This window comes from Marmota monax, unplaced genomic scaffold (assembly GCF_021218885.2).
Source record: "Marmota monax isolate L192 unplaced genomic scaffold, Marmota_monax_Labrador192_F-V1.1 WCK01_AAM20220418_F8-fsc00022, whole genome shotgun sequence".
NCBI classification, from domain to species: domain Eukaryota; kingdom Metazoa; phylum Chordata; class Mammalia; order Rodentia; family Sciuridae; genus Marmota; species Marmota monax.
Window position 1 is genome coordinate 13,836,797 of NW_026695215.1, and position 15,781 is coordinate 13,852,577.

Here is a 15,781-nt window from a genome sequence, read left to right on the forward strand (position 1 = left end):
TTGCAGTAATCTTAGCATTTACTCCCAATTATTTTAACCATCTTGCATTTTCTTTTTGTGACTATTTTACTTAACGATCAATATTTCATGTAAACAAATTCTCAAGAAGCCAGCGCTCCATGAAATAGTATCAAGATTGTTAAAATTACTGTTATTGCAGAAAGATAAGGAGCCAGGAACTTTGTCTTTCTAGGACTTCAACAATTCAGACATCTTTTTTTTTTTTTTAATTTTTTATTGTTGGCTGTTCAAAACATTACATAGTTCTTGATATATCATATTTCACAATTTGATTCAAGTGGGTTATGAGCTCCCATTTTTACCCCATATACAGATTGCAGAATCACATCAGTTACACATCCATTGATTTACATATTGCCATACTAGTGTCTGTTGTATTCTGCTGCCTTTCCTATCCTCTACTATCCCCCCTCCCCTCCCCTCCCCTCCCCTCCCCTCCCCTCTTCTCTCTCTGCTCCCTCTACTGACATTCGTTTGTCCCCCTTATATTATTTTTCCCCTTCCCCTCACTTCCTCTTGTATGTACTTTTGTATAACTCTGAGGGTCTCCTTCCATTTCCATGCATTTTCCCTTCTCTCTCCCTTTCCCTCCCACCTCTCATCCCTGTTTAATGTTAATCTTCTTCTCATGCTCTTCGACCCTACTCTGTTCTTAGTTACTCTCCTTATATCAAAGAAGACATTTGGCATTTGTTTTTTAGGGATTGGCTAGCTTCACTTAGCATAATCTGCTCTAATGCCATCCATTTCCCTGTAAATTCTATGATTTTGTCATTTTTTAATGCAGAGTAATACTCCATTGTGTATAAATGCCACATAATATGAGTGTTATCTGTTTCTTTTAGAATATATTTAATTTACACTAGGAAATTCTCCAAAGGCCAGAGGAAGAGATCAGAATTGCAGGCAGAGGTTGAGGTATATATTTCACATAATGACCTAAACATTAATAACTCATACTTATGGATAGGAGTTGGTATTTTTTTAAAGTAAATATACAGAAAAAAAAACTAAAGAAAATGTGCCAAGATGTTAATAATTGTTAACAATGGGTGGTAAGAATATTTCTGATGGCTATTTGCTTCTTTGGAAGTTCTTGGTATTTTCATAGAGTTAAAAAATAAAAACTTTGTACAAAGAAGTATGCTGGGAATACAAAACACACTTACAAGGTTTATGGTATATGAACAGAATAGACTAAAGATCTAAGATAAATTTAAAACATTATTTTCATTTATATACAACTAAAATGTACCTTCCTTTTACATCTGATCATCTTCCTGTCCCAGTGAATAGTCAATACTTCCTTATCAGGAAAAAAAATTGTGACAATGTAAACATTTTAAAATGCATCTAAGTATCAACTCAAAACTTTCCTGGATTACTATGATAACAGGAAAATAAGGGACTGCATGGAAAATATCAGAAAACATATAGTACTTAATTTTCTGTGCAGCACAAATCCTACAAGACCTGCAAGTACCCACTAATTCCAAAAGAACACAGATTTGCTGAATTGTAGTTGTCATGGAATGCTCATCAATAGGGACAGTTAAGAACAATCTCCTGTAACTAGACGCTTTACTCACCAGAGAAGGATGCCATCTGCAAGAGATGTGAAAAGGCTGTCATCGTTGGGATTCATAGGTATAAGATGCTTACAGTCAGGGTCATTCTCTAGGGCTTTGTTTATCCAATTAACAAAAGCCACTTTTTCTTCCTCTGGAAACAGAAAATTTTGACAGGCAAAGCACATTTTACAAAGTTTATCAAACACTACAAAAACATACTTTTTAATTTATGCTTAAAGATATCAGATGACTATTAATAAAATTCTACTAAGACACTAAATGTTGAAGAAAGGGATAAAGGGAAATTCATTCTACTTTTTCATCCAAAATATTAGCACAGAAGGTAGGAAGGTGTATATCTTAAAAGAGTACGACATTTGATTTGATTCTAAAATCTTTCCAAATATGTATTGCTTCTGAAACCTAATGAATCAGCAGCAAAATGTCAGAGGTCAAATACAGATATAGACACAGACAGATACTTAAATGGGGGGGCGGGAATCCACAAAGATCCATGACAATAAATTCTACCCCCTAAAACAGATTTTTGGCTTACAAAATAAATACTGAATTCAATCAAGATTTGTTTGCGCTGGAGATGTAGTTCAGTTGTAGAGCTCTTGTTTAGCATGAGTAAGGCCCTGGGTTAGATCCCCAGCACCAAAAAACAGAAGGAGAGGACAGGGGGTTATTCAAATGAATAAAACAGCTCCATTTCTGTGAAATCTTTACCATAAGAAAATTAATTGTCACAAATCTAGATACCAGCACTCTCTTAGTCATCTTCATCATTGATTTCTCAATACATGGCTTATAGTATGGGTACATTAATCTTCAGAAAGTGTTGCTGTGCTATTTAATAAGGAAAATAGGAAGGAACTTGAAGTAAAAATGTTCTACAGCTTTATTATTATTCTGTAAATATAAAATTATTTAACAATATAAATCCTCAAAGTGATTAATCTCTCTTTCCATCAGAATTAGCAGAATTAGGTAATTTTCCTAAGGGTATATCTGGCAAGTACCCTCAAAATTCAATCCACCATCTATATAGTCAGTAAAAACATAAAAAATCATCAGTATTTCTCCTTTGTACATATACTCATGTGCCTTCTTATCTACTTGTCCCACCATGAGTATCTCCTTAAAAGGACTCAAGAGTCTAGGGATTTAAAGATCACTAAGACACTATACCTACCATCAAGAGATTATAGTGTAATGATAAAACAAATATCCAAAGAAATGACACATAAGGGAAATATATACACCACATATACATGCAATGTTTTAAAAGTTTGAAGAAGGAAATAATCACTTGTGTTTGTACTGATCAATAAAGATTTACAGAGCTGCGTGCAAGGCGCTTGCCTGTAGTCTCTGGTCTCCAGGAAACTGAGGTAGGAGACCAGCCTGGGCAGTGAGATCATCTCAAAACAAACAGCAACAAAACAAAAACTTTACAGAGAAGGCACTATTTGAAAGGAAGGCTATCAGCAGGTAAAAACGGGCAGAGAAAGGGAAAATGTTCCAGGTAGAGGAATAAAGAAATGACACACTGCAATGGCGTTTAATTTTATTTTTGCCATAGAGGGGACAGTTTATAATTGAGCCACATCCTCAGCTCTTTTTCATTGTTTACTTTCAGATAGGATCTTGCTAAGTTGCCAAGGCTGGCCTCAAACTTGTTATCCTGACTCAGCCACCTGAAGTGCTAAAATTATAGGCCTGCACCACTGGGCCCTGCTAAGATGGCTGTAATTTTTTTAAATGGACAATAACAAGTGTTGATACAGATGTGAAAAACTAGAAACCTCATATGTGGCTGGAGGAAATGGAAAACAGTACAGCCACTTTGAAAAACAGTTTGCCAATTCTTTAAAAATATTAAACAGAGATATCAAAAGATCCACAATTCCACTCCTAGGCAGATACTCAGGAGAACTGAAAGCACATATCCACACACAAAAAAACACATACATGAGTGTTCACACAGCATTATTCATAATGGTCAAAAACTGAGAACAACCCAAATGTTTATAAACTCATAAGAGGATGAACAAAATGTGATATTATCCTCAGAATGGAATGTTCAGCAGTAAAAAGGAATGAAGTATGATATATGCTATAACATAGATGAACCCTGAAAAATGCTAGTGAAGAAATGCCTATCAATGGAAAGGCCACTGCAATGATTCTATTTATATGAAACTTCCAGAATAGGCAAATCTATAGGAACACAAAGTGGGGTGATGGTTGCAGAGGCTTCAGAGAGGGGGAAATGAGGAACAACTGCTGAGGATCTAGGGGTTTATCCCTCTGTAATGAAAATATTCTGAAATGAAGTATGATGATAATTGTGCAACTCTGAATATACTAAAAACTCTGAATTATATAATTTAAAAGGGTGAATTTCTCAATATCACCATTATATCTCATTAAAGCTGTTTTTTTAAAAGCCATTATATGTTCTATATCTTTTTCTACATAATAGGTGGAGGTATTCATCTGTTAAAAGTCATCAAGTTGGGCTGGGGTTGCAGTTCAGTGGTAGAGCACTTGTCTTGCACATGTGAGGCACTGAGTTCGATCCTCAGCACCACATAAAAATAAATAAATAAAATAAAGGTATTATGTCTGTGTACAACTAAAAAAAATTTTTTAAAGTCATCAAGTTAAGAAAAGTCTACTTTATGCACTTTACTATTTATATCTCAATAAACAGGTAAAAATCTGTGGTGACAGATATCAGAGAAGTATTTATATCTGGGGAGAAACAGCTACTATTAGGGGCATGAGAAAGCCACACAGGATGAAGGAAATATTCCATATAATGATCTGGCAGGAAGCCACATGGATATATGCACATGTAAAACATTTTTGAGCTATGTATTTACAATTACAGCATTTGGCTGAATGCATATTTTACCTCAATGTTTTTTGTTTTCTTTTTAAAATATAGTCATTTCAGTAGAATGGACAAGCCAAAATTGAGGTAAAAGGTTAATACCTTTCTGGCATGGTAGTGCACTATAATCCCACTATTCAGGAGGCTGAGGCAGGAGGATCACAAGTTCAAGATCAGCCTGGGCAATTTAATAAGCTCCTATCTCAAAACAAAATAAAAAGGACAGTGGGTGCAGCTAAGTACTAGTAGGCATGTGCTAGGCCCTGGGTTCAATCCCCTGTGCCACAAAACAAAGAAACAACAAAAGTGGAGGTATCAGTTACAGACTAATTCCTTTACCACTAATTCCCTAGTGGGAAATGGCTAAGAAAAAAATACAATGGATAGGCGAAATCTGAAAGAGGAAAATCCAATTAGAAAGGAAGAGGATCAAGAGGACAATTAACAAATTCCTTTATTCAAAGGAAAAATGTTACAAGGAATTTTATCAAAAGCATAGTTCTAATTATGTTCATATGAATAAAAAGGAACTTGGCCAAGGGTTCTTAGACATCTTAACCCTGAGAAGTAAGCTAACACGGGTCAAGACTCCTCACCGTAAGAGTTAAAATGACTCTGGATTTCCCACTGGGAAACAATCCAGTGGTTCTATCAGATCAAGGAAATCAGGTGCCATGCTCTCTAGTCGCTTGATTGCTTGATTTAAAAAAAAAAAAAAAGTCAAAAAGCTCAGCTTTTGGAAAATGGAAGGGGAAAAAAATCCTTAAAATAAGCCTTTCCACCATTCCTCAACCAGTTCTAAAAGTAAAGCCACCTTTCTAGTCAGGATGAAAAATCCATTCAAAAGTCATGATAAAACATAGCCAGTGCTCAAACATAAATAATTTTCATTCTGTTGTTTTCGATGTCTGTTGTCTCTCTGATGTCCACTGAACCTGACAACATGGTTGGAATTCGTTGATATCAGTGATTCCAGGATATTTTCATTTTGACATCTCTAACATTGAGATATATTTTAAATTTGAAATCACAGCATAATTTAGTCTGGAGGAAGGTTTTTCCCCTCAGTGATAGACAAAATAATGGTATGAATTACAACAAATGGCATCTTAGTTTTGTTGAAGTGTGGCACTTACTGAATCAATGCCTAAAAGATCAGATTTGGGGTGGTGGTTACCTGAGTAAGAATGCTGTGTGCCCTCGCTGGAAATGGATGAAGTTCCCCCAATAGCAGTAATCCCTTCCCTCTTGTTAATTATTTTTCGGAATGTTTTGCTGATATCTTTGCTTTTTAATTCTTGCATTAGCTAGAATGGAATACAAGCAAAATTGAGAATCAGATAATCATAAAAATCTGGTGAAATAAAAGATGTTTATTTGAAATGACACAAAAATAAATATGAATCAAGTGTTTTCATATTGAATGCTTGTGAATAAAGAGAACTTTCATGTCATTTTATCAAAATCAAAAAATGAATAAATGTCTGCCCCCCAGCCAACCACTGGAACAAGTCAAAACTAAGCTTAAATTGAACACACCAAAATTATTCTTCTGGATTTGCCATGATCTTTTGTACTGACAATCTAAGGAATAACTAACCACATGATAAATATTTTTAAATTCCATAATGAAGGCATTTTCCTACCTAAATATTCCAAGTGAATACATGTTAAAGTAAACATGTCAGCTATTGCAGGAAATAACAGGCTTATAGAAACACCCTCTCCTCATCTCTCTTATTGGGCAATTCAGAGATTGGAGAGGCTGACATTTCTCCATGTAGCAGTCAGTGATTTGCTGTTGTTAATGCAAATCTAATCATGTCACCTCATACTCTTCCTTCCCTTAACTTCCTGTTGTTAGGATAAAAACCAATATCCTACAAGGACATTTTGTTTCCTTAAATAGATCCTGAAGTTCATAGTCACTAACATACCCACTGTTATCAATATCTGCCAGGATATATTAAGAGCTGTCATGACCTGATCTGAGTTTTCCAGCTATGATCCTTATCCATACTACCTCAGCTGCAGCATACTATCCCTTTTTCCAATTGCTTAAGAGTAACCACAGGGCCTCTGCACATGTGGTCACCTCTACCTCCCAACAGCCTTTTTCTATTTAACATCTTTCTTCAGATCTCAGCTGGGTCTTCACAGGGATACCTTTCCTGAGACCCTGAGTTTTCCAGCCTCCCCTCAAAGTTCAATTCCTTCTACTTACAAACTCTCATGGAACATGCACCACACTATTCATAGCAATTATCATAGTTGATATCATTTATCTAGTTATGTGATATTTTGCATTCCCAACCACATGTAAACTCCATGAAAGCAAAGACCATGTCTCTTTTTGCTCATCCCATTATTCACAGTGCCAAGAGCTCAAATGAGGAATGCAAAAACAGATCATTTATATTTCATAAGTATTTATTCAATTATATTCATGGATAATAAAAAATAATTCAATATAGTTATTGTAGGACATGAACTACTACTAAACCTGACTTCCATTCAATGATATTTTCCTTTTTTTTTTTTTAGTTATTGACAGACCTTCATTTTATTTATGTACCGTGCTGAGAATCGAACCCAGTGCCTCACACATGGTAAGCAAGTGCTCTACTACCGAGCTACAGCCCCAGCCCCTTTTCCTTTGCTTTTTGAATTTTTTATGAAAATTATTTTTACAATAATAATTAGTAGTAGTGTTACCATCCTTTAAAAATGTTAGATTTTCTGGCCTCTCCAGCTAGATCTAACCAAAGCTAGCAATGACATTATTAAAATTCTGCTTGAAGTAAAATAAATAGTAACTAGGAGAGAATTAGATTACTTACTGACACAAACTCTTCAAAACTGATTTTGCCATCTTTGCTGTTGTCAGTAACTGCTAGAATTTTCTCCACAATCTCGCGTACCTTGTAGCCAGGAAGAGGAAGGCTTGCTTCCTTAAATAGGTCCTGAAGTTCATAGTCACTAACATACCCACTGTTATCAATATCTGCAAAGATATATTTAGAGCTGTCAAACATCATTTGTGCTGTTGAAGACGAATACTCAGAAAGCCACTTGGAGGATTCACAGGCATACATACATACCCGTATAGTTGCACCTGAACTGTACAGGGTATCAAAACACTCACATTTAAATGAGGTACATCTGTATAGAACCAGGTTCCCTACATGTATTTTAAGTGTATGGTATAGACAGTGCCTAGATGGGAAACTCTGTTTAAAACATGACTAAATTTCAAAGAAATAAGCTGGGAAGTTTCAGATATCTAATATATATACATATATATCTAATATATATACATATCTAATATATATACATATCTAATATATATACACACATATATATCTAATATATATACATATCTAATACACATACACACATATATATCTAATATATATACATATCTAATATATATACACATATATATCTAATATATATATATATAATATATATATATATACACATATAGATCTAATATATATATACACATATAGATCTAATATATATATACACATATAGATCTAATATATATATCTTATATATATATCTAATATATATATATATATATATATATATATATATATATATATATATATATATATATATATCAGCGTGACCAAGAGGGAACACCCATCCAGACTTTAACTTAATGGAATTTACAAAATGAATCTGCTGGCCCCATAACGCACATAAAATAGGTACATTATATAAAATTATACCTCAAGTATTTTTGTTTTACATTTCTCTTGGTGGCAGTTCATTTCATTTGTCAATAATTCACTGGGTCTTCATTATGTATTTATGATACCATTATGTACACTGAATCATGTCTGATGTCACTATGAGATCAGGTTGTCAAGATATTTCACACCTATATTTGGACTTTGGAAGCAGGTTTCCAGGTGTTTTCACATTATCACTGAGATCTCTTTCCTGTGTTTTCCTAGCGACTGGAGAGCACTTTTGATTCAGAACAAAGGCAACACAAAACACTTATATCCAAAGTTGGCTAAAGAGCTTTGGACTGTTTTGCTTGTTGCCTGGGTCTACCTTGTACAGGCCCTCTTTGTTCATCTGGCAATAGCTTCTTTGTTAGCCATATTTTTTTTCTTCCCAGTAAAAGAGCTCTCATCACTGTAACTGAATTAATGATATGGCCAAGTACTTATCTTTAAAACTCAAATATGAGAGTTTTACAATACTCCTCAGAATGATGAACTAAACTAGAACCACCAGTAACCAATATAGTGCTATAATCCCAAGGCAGCTAGGAAGCTGAATTGCTTGGTATTGTAATAATGCTACTTTCTTTGTATTTAGAAGCAAAACTTCATTATTAGTATAGCAGGAGTTCAGAACTGCTTCCTATAATTCTGAAGTTTATAAATAGACCACATTGACTTATTGCTATCCCAACACTATAGTGGGAGATATTGAAAAATAAAAAAAGATTGAGGAAGTTATTTACCTGCCAACAATCATGCTGAACTAAAATGAACAGTAAGGACACACAGCTCTGAAGACGGACAAGTCTGAGTGCTCAAATGCCAGCTCCATCCCTACAGGTTCTGCAGTTTTGGTGTGATATAACAAGAACTAATAGATACCATTTAGTAAGCACATATTCTGGGCCAAATTATTTACTAAGAACATGACTTACCTTATCTTATGGTTATTTAACCATAAGATCATGACTTTAAAAGAAACAAGACTTTCTTCCAAGTAACAACAGCAAACAACCTGATTCAAAAATAAGCAAATACAGCCAGGCACAGTGGTGCACACCTGTAATCCCAACAGCTCGGGAGGCTGAGGCAGGAAGATCACAAGTTCAAAGCCAACCTCAGCAAAGTGACTAATTGAGACCATGTCTCTAAATAAAGTACAAAATAGGGCTGGGGATGTGGCTCAGTGGCCAAGTGCCCCTGAGTTCAATCCAAGGTAACCCCCCCCCGCAGAAAAAAGAAACAAACAAACAAATGGCCAATAAGCACATGAAAATATGTTCAACATTACTAATTCTTAGGGAAATATGAGCACAAACCACAATGAAATTCCACTTCACATCCCTGAGAGTAGCTGTTATAAGATAAAATAAAATACCACTGCCACCAATAAGAACAACAATAAAAAACAAGTGAGGTGAGGATATGAAGAAATTAGAACACTTGAACACTGCTGGTGGGAATATAAAACGGTGAAACTACTATGGAAAATAATATGATATTTTCCAAAAAAATTAAATATGGAATTTCCATATGGTCCAACCGTTCTACTTCTGGGTATAACTCAAGAGCCTTGGAAGCAGGGATTCACACAGATATCTGAATAACTGTGTTCACAGCAGCACTATTCACCATAGCCGAAACATAGACCCAAACCAAATGGTATCAGTCAATGAATGGATAAGAAAAAGTTATATATAGATATACATGATGAAATATTTTTTAGCCATAAAAGGTAGGAAATTCTGATACACACTATATCGATGAACCTGGAAGACATCAAGATAAGTGAAATAAGCCAGTCACAAAAAGACAAATATTATATGATTCCACTTAGAGGAAGTACCCAGGGCAGTAAAATTCATCCAGCCAGAAAGAATGTTATTTACCAGGGACTAAGGGAGAATAAAATGGGGAATTATTATTTACTAGTTCTAGAGTTTTAGCATGGGAAGATGAAAAGAGTTTCAGAAAAGGATGGTGATGACATATACAAAACAATGTGAATATACTTAATGCCACTAAACTATACGCTACAAATAGAGTGGTAAATTTGATTACATTTATTTTACCATGAATGTAAAAAGAAAACAAAAGAAACAAGACTTAGAAATATTTTAACTCCCCACTTTCTCCAGTGGTCCCCAAATCCTCCATCTAATAAGGTTGGATGGGTGTGTCCTTCTGTATCTGAAAGAAGTCCTAATGTTCAAGTTAGCAAGGGCTTGCTGAGTGCATGAGTCACAGTTTACCTTGTAAATAAAGCCAGCAAATACATATTCTTCTAGTGTCGGCAGCTCCCTCACACAGAACAAAACACTCCGCTGTCAGAGTTATTCCATTAGTGAACTGCTTATTCAAAATATTATTAAATAAATATTGCAAGATTATATGTCCATGAGTCATAAAGGTTAAGTTGGTGTATTAAAGAAAGAACATAGATTACTAATTCATTCATTTCACTAAGACCTAGGTAGCTCTTTATTTATACCTATAAAATAACTGGAATACCAAGCTAGGAGATGCATGTTTATTATCTTTTCTGTTTCAGTACCTGCAGTAAACAGAACTTTTCAATAACTGCCCACTTTGTGTCTTGAAATGATTCTGGGCATTTATAAAATACTGCATAAAACTTATTATTAATAATTTTCTAGGAATCATAACCTATTTATGCAGTGTGCTAATGACAAATATGCCATCCCCAGGAAGAAGGAGAAGAGCCCAGAGAATTATAGAATCTGCTTTATTTCACAGTAATGATTTGTAAATCATGAGGCTTTACTTTTTATTTTTAAAGAACTTTGCTTATTAAAATAAAATCTCTTTTCTTTGTATTGCTTTCTAAAATTCATCCTGCATTGCATTTCACCTATATTAATTTTAGTCATTACTCACTATGTTGATGAGAAATCTAGGAGCAAGACTAACTGTGATCATTATATCCTCCCTGGTGCACCCTCTGACTCGGATTTTCCTGGAGTGCTTCATTGCCTAAGGGAAAATGTCTGTTGGGGAGGGGGCAGAGATGGCATCTCTATCCCAAAGTCTATTCATGGTGCTCAACTTTCTTTTGCATGTATTTGTAGACTAAGGCAAAAAAAAATGGTATTTATGTTGTCCTCTTTGTTTACCAAAAGTTATCTAAGAAGAAAATACAGAAGTATTGAGATCCAACCAAGTGTGAAGAAAAATTGGGGAAGAAAAATACAAAGCTGTTGGGCTGGGGCTGTGGCTCAGTGGTAGAGCAATTCCCTAGCACATGTGAGGAGCTGGGTTCAATCCTCAGCACCACATAAAAATAAATAAATAAAATAAAGGCACTCTGTCCATCTACAAATAAAAATGTATTTTTTAAAAAAATAAAAATAAAAAGCTGTCAAGATGTCCATGTCATAAAGACAAAACAGTGGCTTTTTAAAAAGCAAAAGAAGAAAAACAAGACATACAGCCTTTAAAAACAATACTAAAATTCTTTAAATTATGCGTGAGGAGGAAAATAAGGCATATGACCTTTAAAAACAACACTAGATTTTCCAAATATGCTGCATGCAGTCAAGAAGTGTCACTACTGCTAGTGACAAAGACGTGAAGGACAGAGTTCAGTTTATATACAAGGAAGTGTTTCTATGTTTTTTTTTTCACTGTAATGAGGATACCAGTTAAGCATATTCAGTTACACTGTCATTCATTAACCTAGATTATGCTACGCAAAGAAGTGATCTAAGAATTCAAAGTCCATTTCATCTAGAAATTCAAGCCAGTCTTTATTTTATCTCTCAGAATGAAAGAATCCAGTGAAACCTAGATAGAGAGGGGCAGAAAAGGAATAAACCTGGGGATCACTAGTGAAAAAAGAAGAAATAAAACGTACTGTTCTGCTACTGAGATCTGACATCAGGCAGAACAGTCACAGCACATTTCCTCTTCCTCAAGCATACCTATTTTATTAAATGCTTCTTGCAGTTCTTCAAGCTCCTCCCGAGAGATGGTAGTGGTACTATTTTCCATCTTTGGACAGGAAAGACTACTTCAGGACTTTTTATCTAGAAAAAGCAAATAATGAAAAGAATATTAGCCCTTTGGAAGCATTTAAGCAATATAAGGTACAGAGGGAGGACACAAGAAGGGAGGGTATAAGAAATCATCCATAAGGTCTGGCTGACAAGGAACAAAGGGAGCAGGTAGGTCTCCCAGCAACCCCTTCCCAGACAGACCTGCAAACAGTAACCTAGACACAAATAGGGATGCACATTCTTCACACCCTCTGCTTTCACAGGGTACAAACATTTCTCGATAGTATCTATAATTTTCATTTACATTTTCCTACTAATTCAGCAAAATCAGCATTTCGAGTTTGAGAAAAGTATAAATGTAAAGGATGAGATCAGAAAGGAAGCTGTGAAGAAATGAATAATGTCCACGAAAAGGGTAAAGGAAGTTCGAGTCTGTTCCCCTAAGGCTGGTGTTTGTGGTTTGAAATGTTTAGCTTTAAAATAATCCAGACTCTGCCACATCCTTTTGCCTTCCCTGTGTTAGGCCTTTCCCAGGGCAGCGGGGCCCTTCTTACTGAGCAGGCAAGACAAACTCAGAGGGGAAAAAAAATCTGTAATATGAGGCTGTAAGAAAGTAAGAAGGTGGCGTTACTAATAGAGAGTAATTGCTAACAAATGCCCCAAACTGAACATTTAAAGCCTCATAATTCTACTATCCAGAAATATAACCTAATATCTTTCTGCTATCTTTCTTTCTGGTTTACTTTCTAAGCCATGTGTACCTTTGCTAAGGGGTGAAAAATGTGAGCACACTATCTTAAAACCTTTTTCATAGGTGTGGGCAGACACATTGTCAGTTTGTTTTCATATTATCAATATGATATTTAATGGTCACATATACTGTATCATAATTAATTTGATAAATCTCTTTGTTTCAGGGTATATGCATTGCTTCCCATTTTTATTATAATACTTCAATGAACACCCTTGTAGAAAAATCTTTGCTCATATCCATGTTTTCTTTATAATAATTATCTAAAAGTAGAATTACATTCTTAAGACTTCTGCTATGTAGCAGTGCAACTCACTTTTTAAATTATTTAGTGGCTTGTCTATTCAGAGTAAAGCTAAAGATGAGCACAAATTACATGGCATTCCTCTTGTGTATACCAGTTATATCAGACTGATAGGTACTTCAGAAAATAAATGAAAATTTGTGCTTTGTAAGACAGCAGGGCTCAAAGCTGTAGGAAATCTTACATACTTTTAACTATATTCATATAAAAGGCTTGATATCCCTAAAATTTTAAGGGAAGCACATCAATTTTTAAAATAATCTATTCACTGAAATTTATCACTGATTATTTTAAAATCATATTAAATTACTCTCAGACCTCTCAAACAATAGAATTCACTTATCATTTAGGATCTGTACATCAACTTATTTAAAATTTTAGTGTTCTTTCAAAATAATAGATTTCTATCTTTTAAAAGGGGGGTGCTGGTTCTAATTTAATGTACAATTAAAATTTTTAAAAAATATTCCATTGCCCACTATTTAATTTTACATTATTTTTTAAAAATTAGAAGACTTCAAATGAGTGAAGAGGGAAAAAGGGATCTTACTCCCTTACATCTTAGCATTACTCATTTTATTGAATTCTCACTTTTAGGTTTTCTGTAGTTAAAGCTATTTATAGACATAGTTATTTTGTATTGAACGTAATTAAATAGCCTTAGTAGGCTTTCTGAGCATAATTCCCCAGGACTGAAAAATGTGACTCCTGTTGTGGCTGACTCTGAATCTTTGTGGTCTTGGTCATCTTATATGTCTTTTCCACTATTCAAAATTGTTTCTATCTCTTGATTCACGTTTTAAAAATAGTGGTCCAATTTTAGTATCTATCCTGTACCGAAGGCTGCAAATTAACAGTTCTTGTGTTGACTTTGCATTTGAAATGATTAAAAATAAGGTGAGGGTCTATTATTTAGCCATGCCTATTGATATTTACATCATCTGATAATTATATAAAATATTTTTGTTCTCCCATAATAAGGCAAAAATAGCATATAAACTTAATCATAAAGCAATTTGCTAGGCTGGGATTATAGCTCAGTGGTAGAGCACTTGCCTCACATGTGTGAGGCACTGGGTTCAATCCTCAGCACCACATAAAAATAAATAAAAATATTGTGTGTATCTACAACTAAATTTTTTTTTAAAAAGCAATTTGCCCATACAGTGTTATGCTTTTTATTTTTATCATACAAATGAGAAAATACAAAATGATCTTCAAGAGATGCTGTTTTATTTATTTATTTATTTATTTATCATTTTGTAGTTGTAGATGGACAGAATGCCTGTATTTGTTTATTTTTATGTGTTGCTAAGAATCAAACCCAGTGCCTCACACATACTGGGCAAGTGCTCTACTGCTGAGCTACAGTTCCAGCCCTTCAAGATATACTCTTGAAGTCAGATGTGGTGGTGCACACCTGTGATCTAGCAATTCGGGAGGCTAAGGCAGGAGGATGGCAGATTTCAGGCCAGCCTGAGAAACTTAGCAAGACCCTATCTCAAAATTTTAAAAAATCTTTCAAAGGTGGGGATATAGCTTGCTGAAACCCTCTGAGTTCAATTCCAATAAATAAAAGTAAGTATGGAGAGGAGTGGGAGGGAAGTGGTATCTATTGCATGTTTATAAAATATTTCTGATGGGGCTGGGGTTGTGGCTCAATGGTAGAGCTCTCGCCTCACACGTGCAAGACCCTGGGTTCGATCCTCAGCACCACATGAAAATAAATAAGTGAAATAAAGGTATTAAAAAAATATTTCTGAGAGGATTCAAGAAAATGCTGACAGGCACTGATTCTCTAGAGGAAATGGAGAATTGGAGTCAGACTGGAAAAAGAACTTTCTTTAAATTATGTATTTTTTTTTTTAGACTATAAGCCTGCAAAGACCAAAAGTTAGCTAAAAAACAATAAAGGCAATTGTAAAACACTAAATAAAACAAATGTTAATGATCTGAAGGTACACATTATTAAATACTGATAATGATAAATTCTACATAAAATACCTATTATCTGCATTAGTTTTCAATAAACACACCCATATCTCCTTACAATGTACACTACCAAATACTAAAATAATTCATACTATACTAAATACTAAAATAATTCATATCTACAAAAGCATGAAGACTTGGTAGTAAAGTGGTTAATACTATACTGCCTTTTTCACAATAATAGAATCATATATTAATATGCTGTATCAATATTTTTCTATTTCTTTTTTTTACAAAATTGTGATGATGTTAGGATTCTTTAAAAAGCTGTGGCATATGGTATAGCTTAGTGAGCATTTTTTACATAGCACAATAAACTTATTGAATATCATATTGGCTAAGAAAATACAGGAGTTTTTTGGTGCACAAAAGGCTATTCTAGTTGCATGATCCCCAGGCTTGCTATGGTGTTTTTCATTTAAAAAAAAAAAAAAGTTTCTGCTATAATAAAATAGCACACTTTTTAAGAAATATATGT

At 34.4% G+C, this 15,781-nt stretch overlaps 1 protein-coding gene across 4 annotated transcripts in view; it reads right to left on the minus strand.

The window, feature by feature from the left end:
- Window positions 1–15,781, minus strand: part of Pls1 (plastin 1) — a 118,172-nt gene that overhangs the window by 38,481 nt on the left and 63,910 nt on the right. For all 4 annotated transcript variants that reach the window (XM_046431914.2, XM_058574807.1, XM_046431915.2 and 1 more), the window contains exons 2-5: window positions 12,182–12,286; window positions 7,338–7,501; window positions 5,675–5,804; window positions 1,611–1,743 (exon numbers count right to left, since the gene is read on the minus strand). In XM_046431914.2, the coding sequence (XP_046287870.1) occupies window positions 1,611–1,743; window positions 5,675–5,804; window positions 7,338–7,501; window positions 12,182–12,251 (497 nt within the window). In that variant the 5' untranslated portion in view covers window positions 12,252–12,286. The remainder of the gene's footprint in view (window positions 1–1,610; window positions 1,744–5,674; window positions 5,805–7,337; window positions 7,502–12,181; window positions 12,287–15,781) is intronic.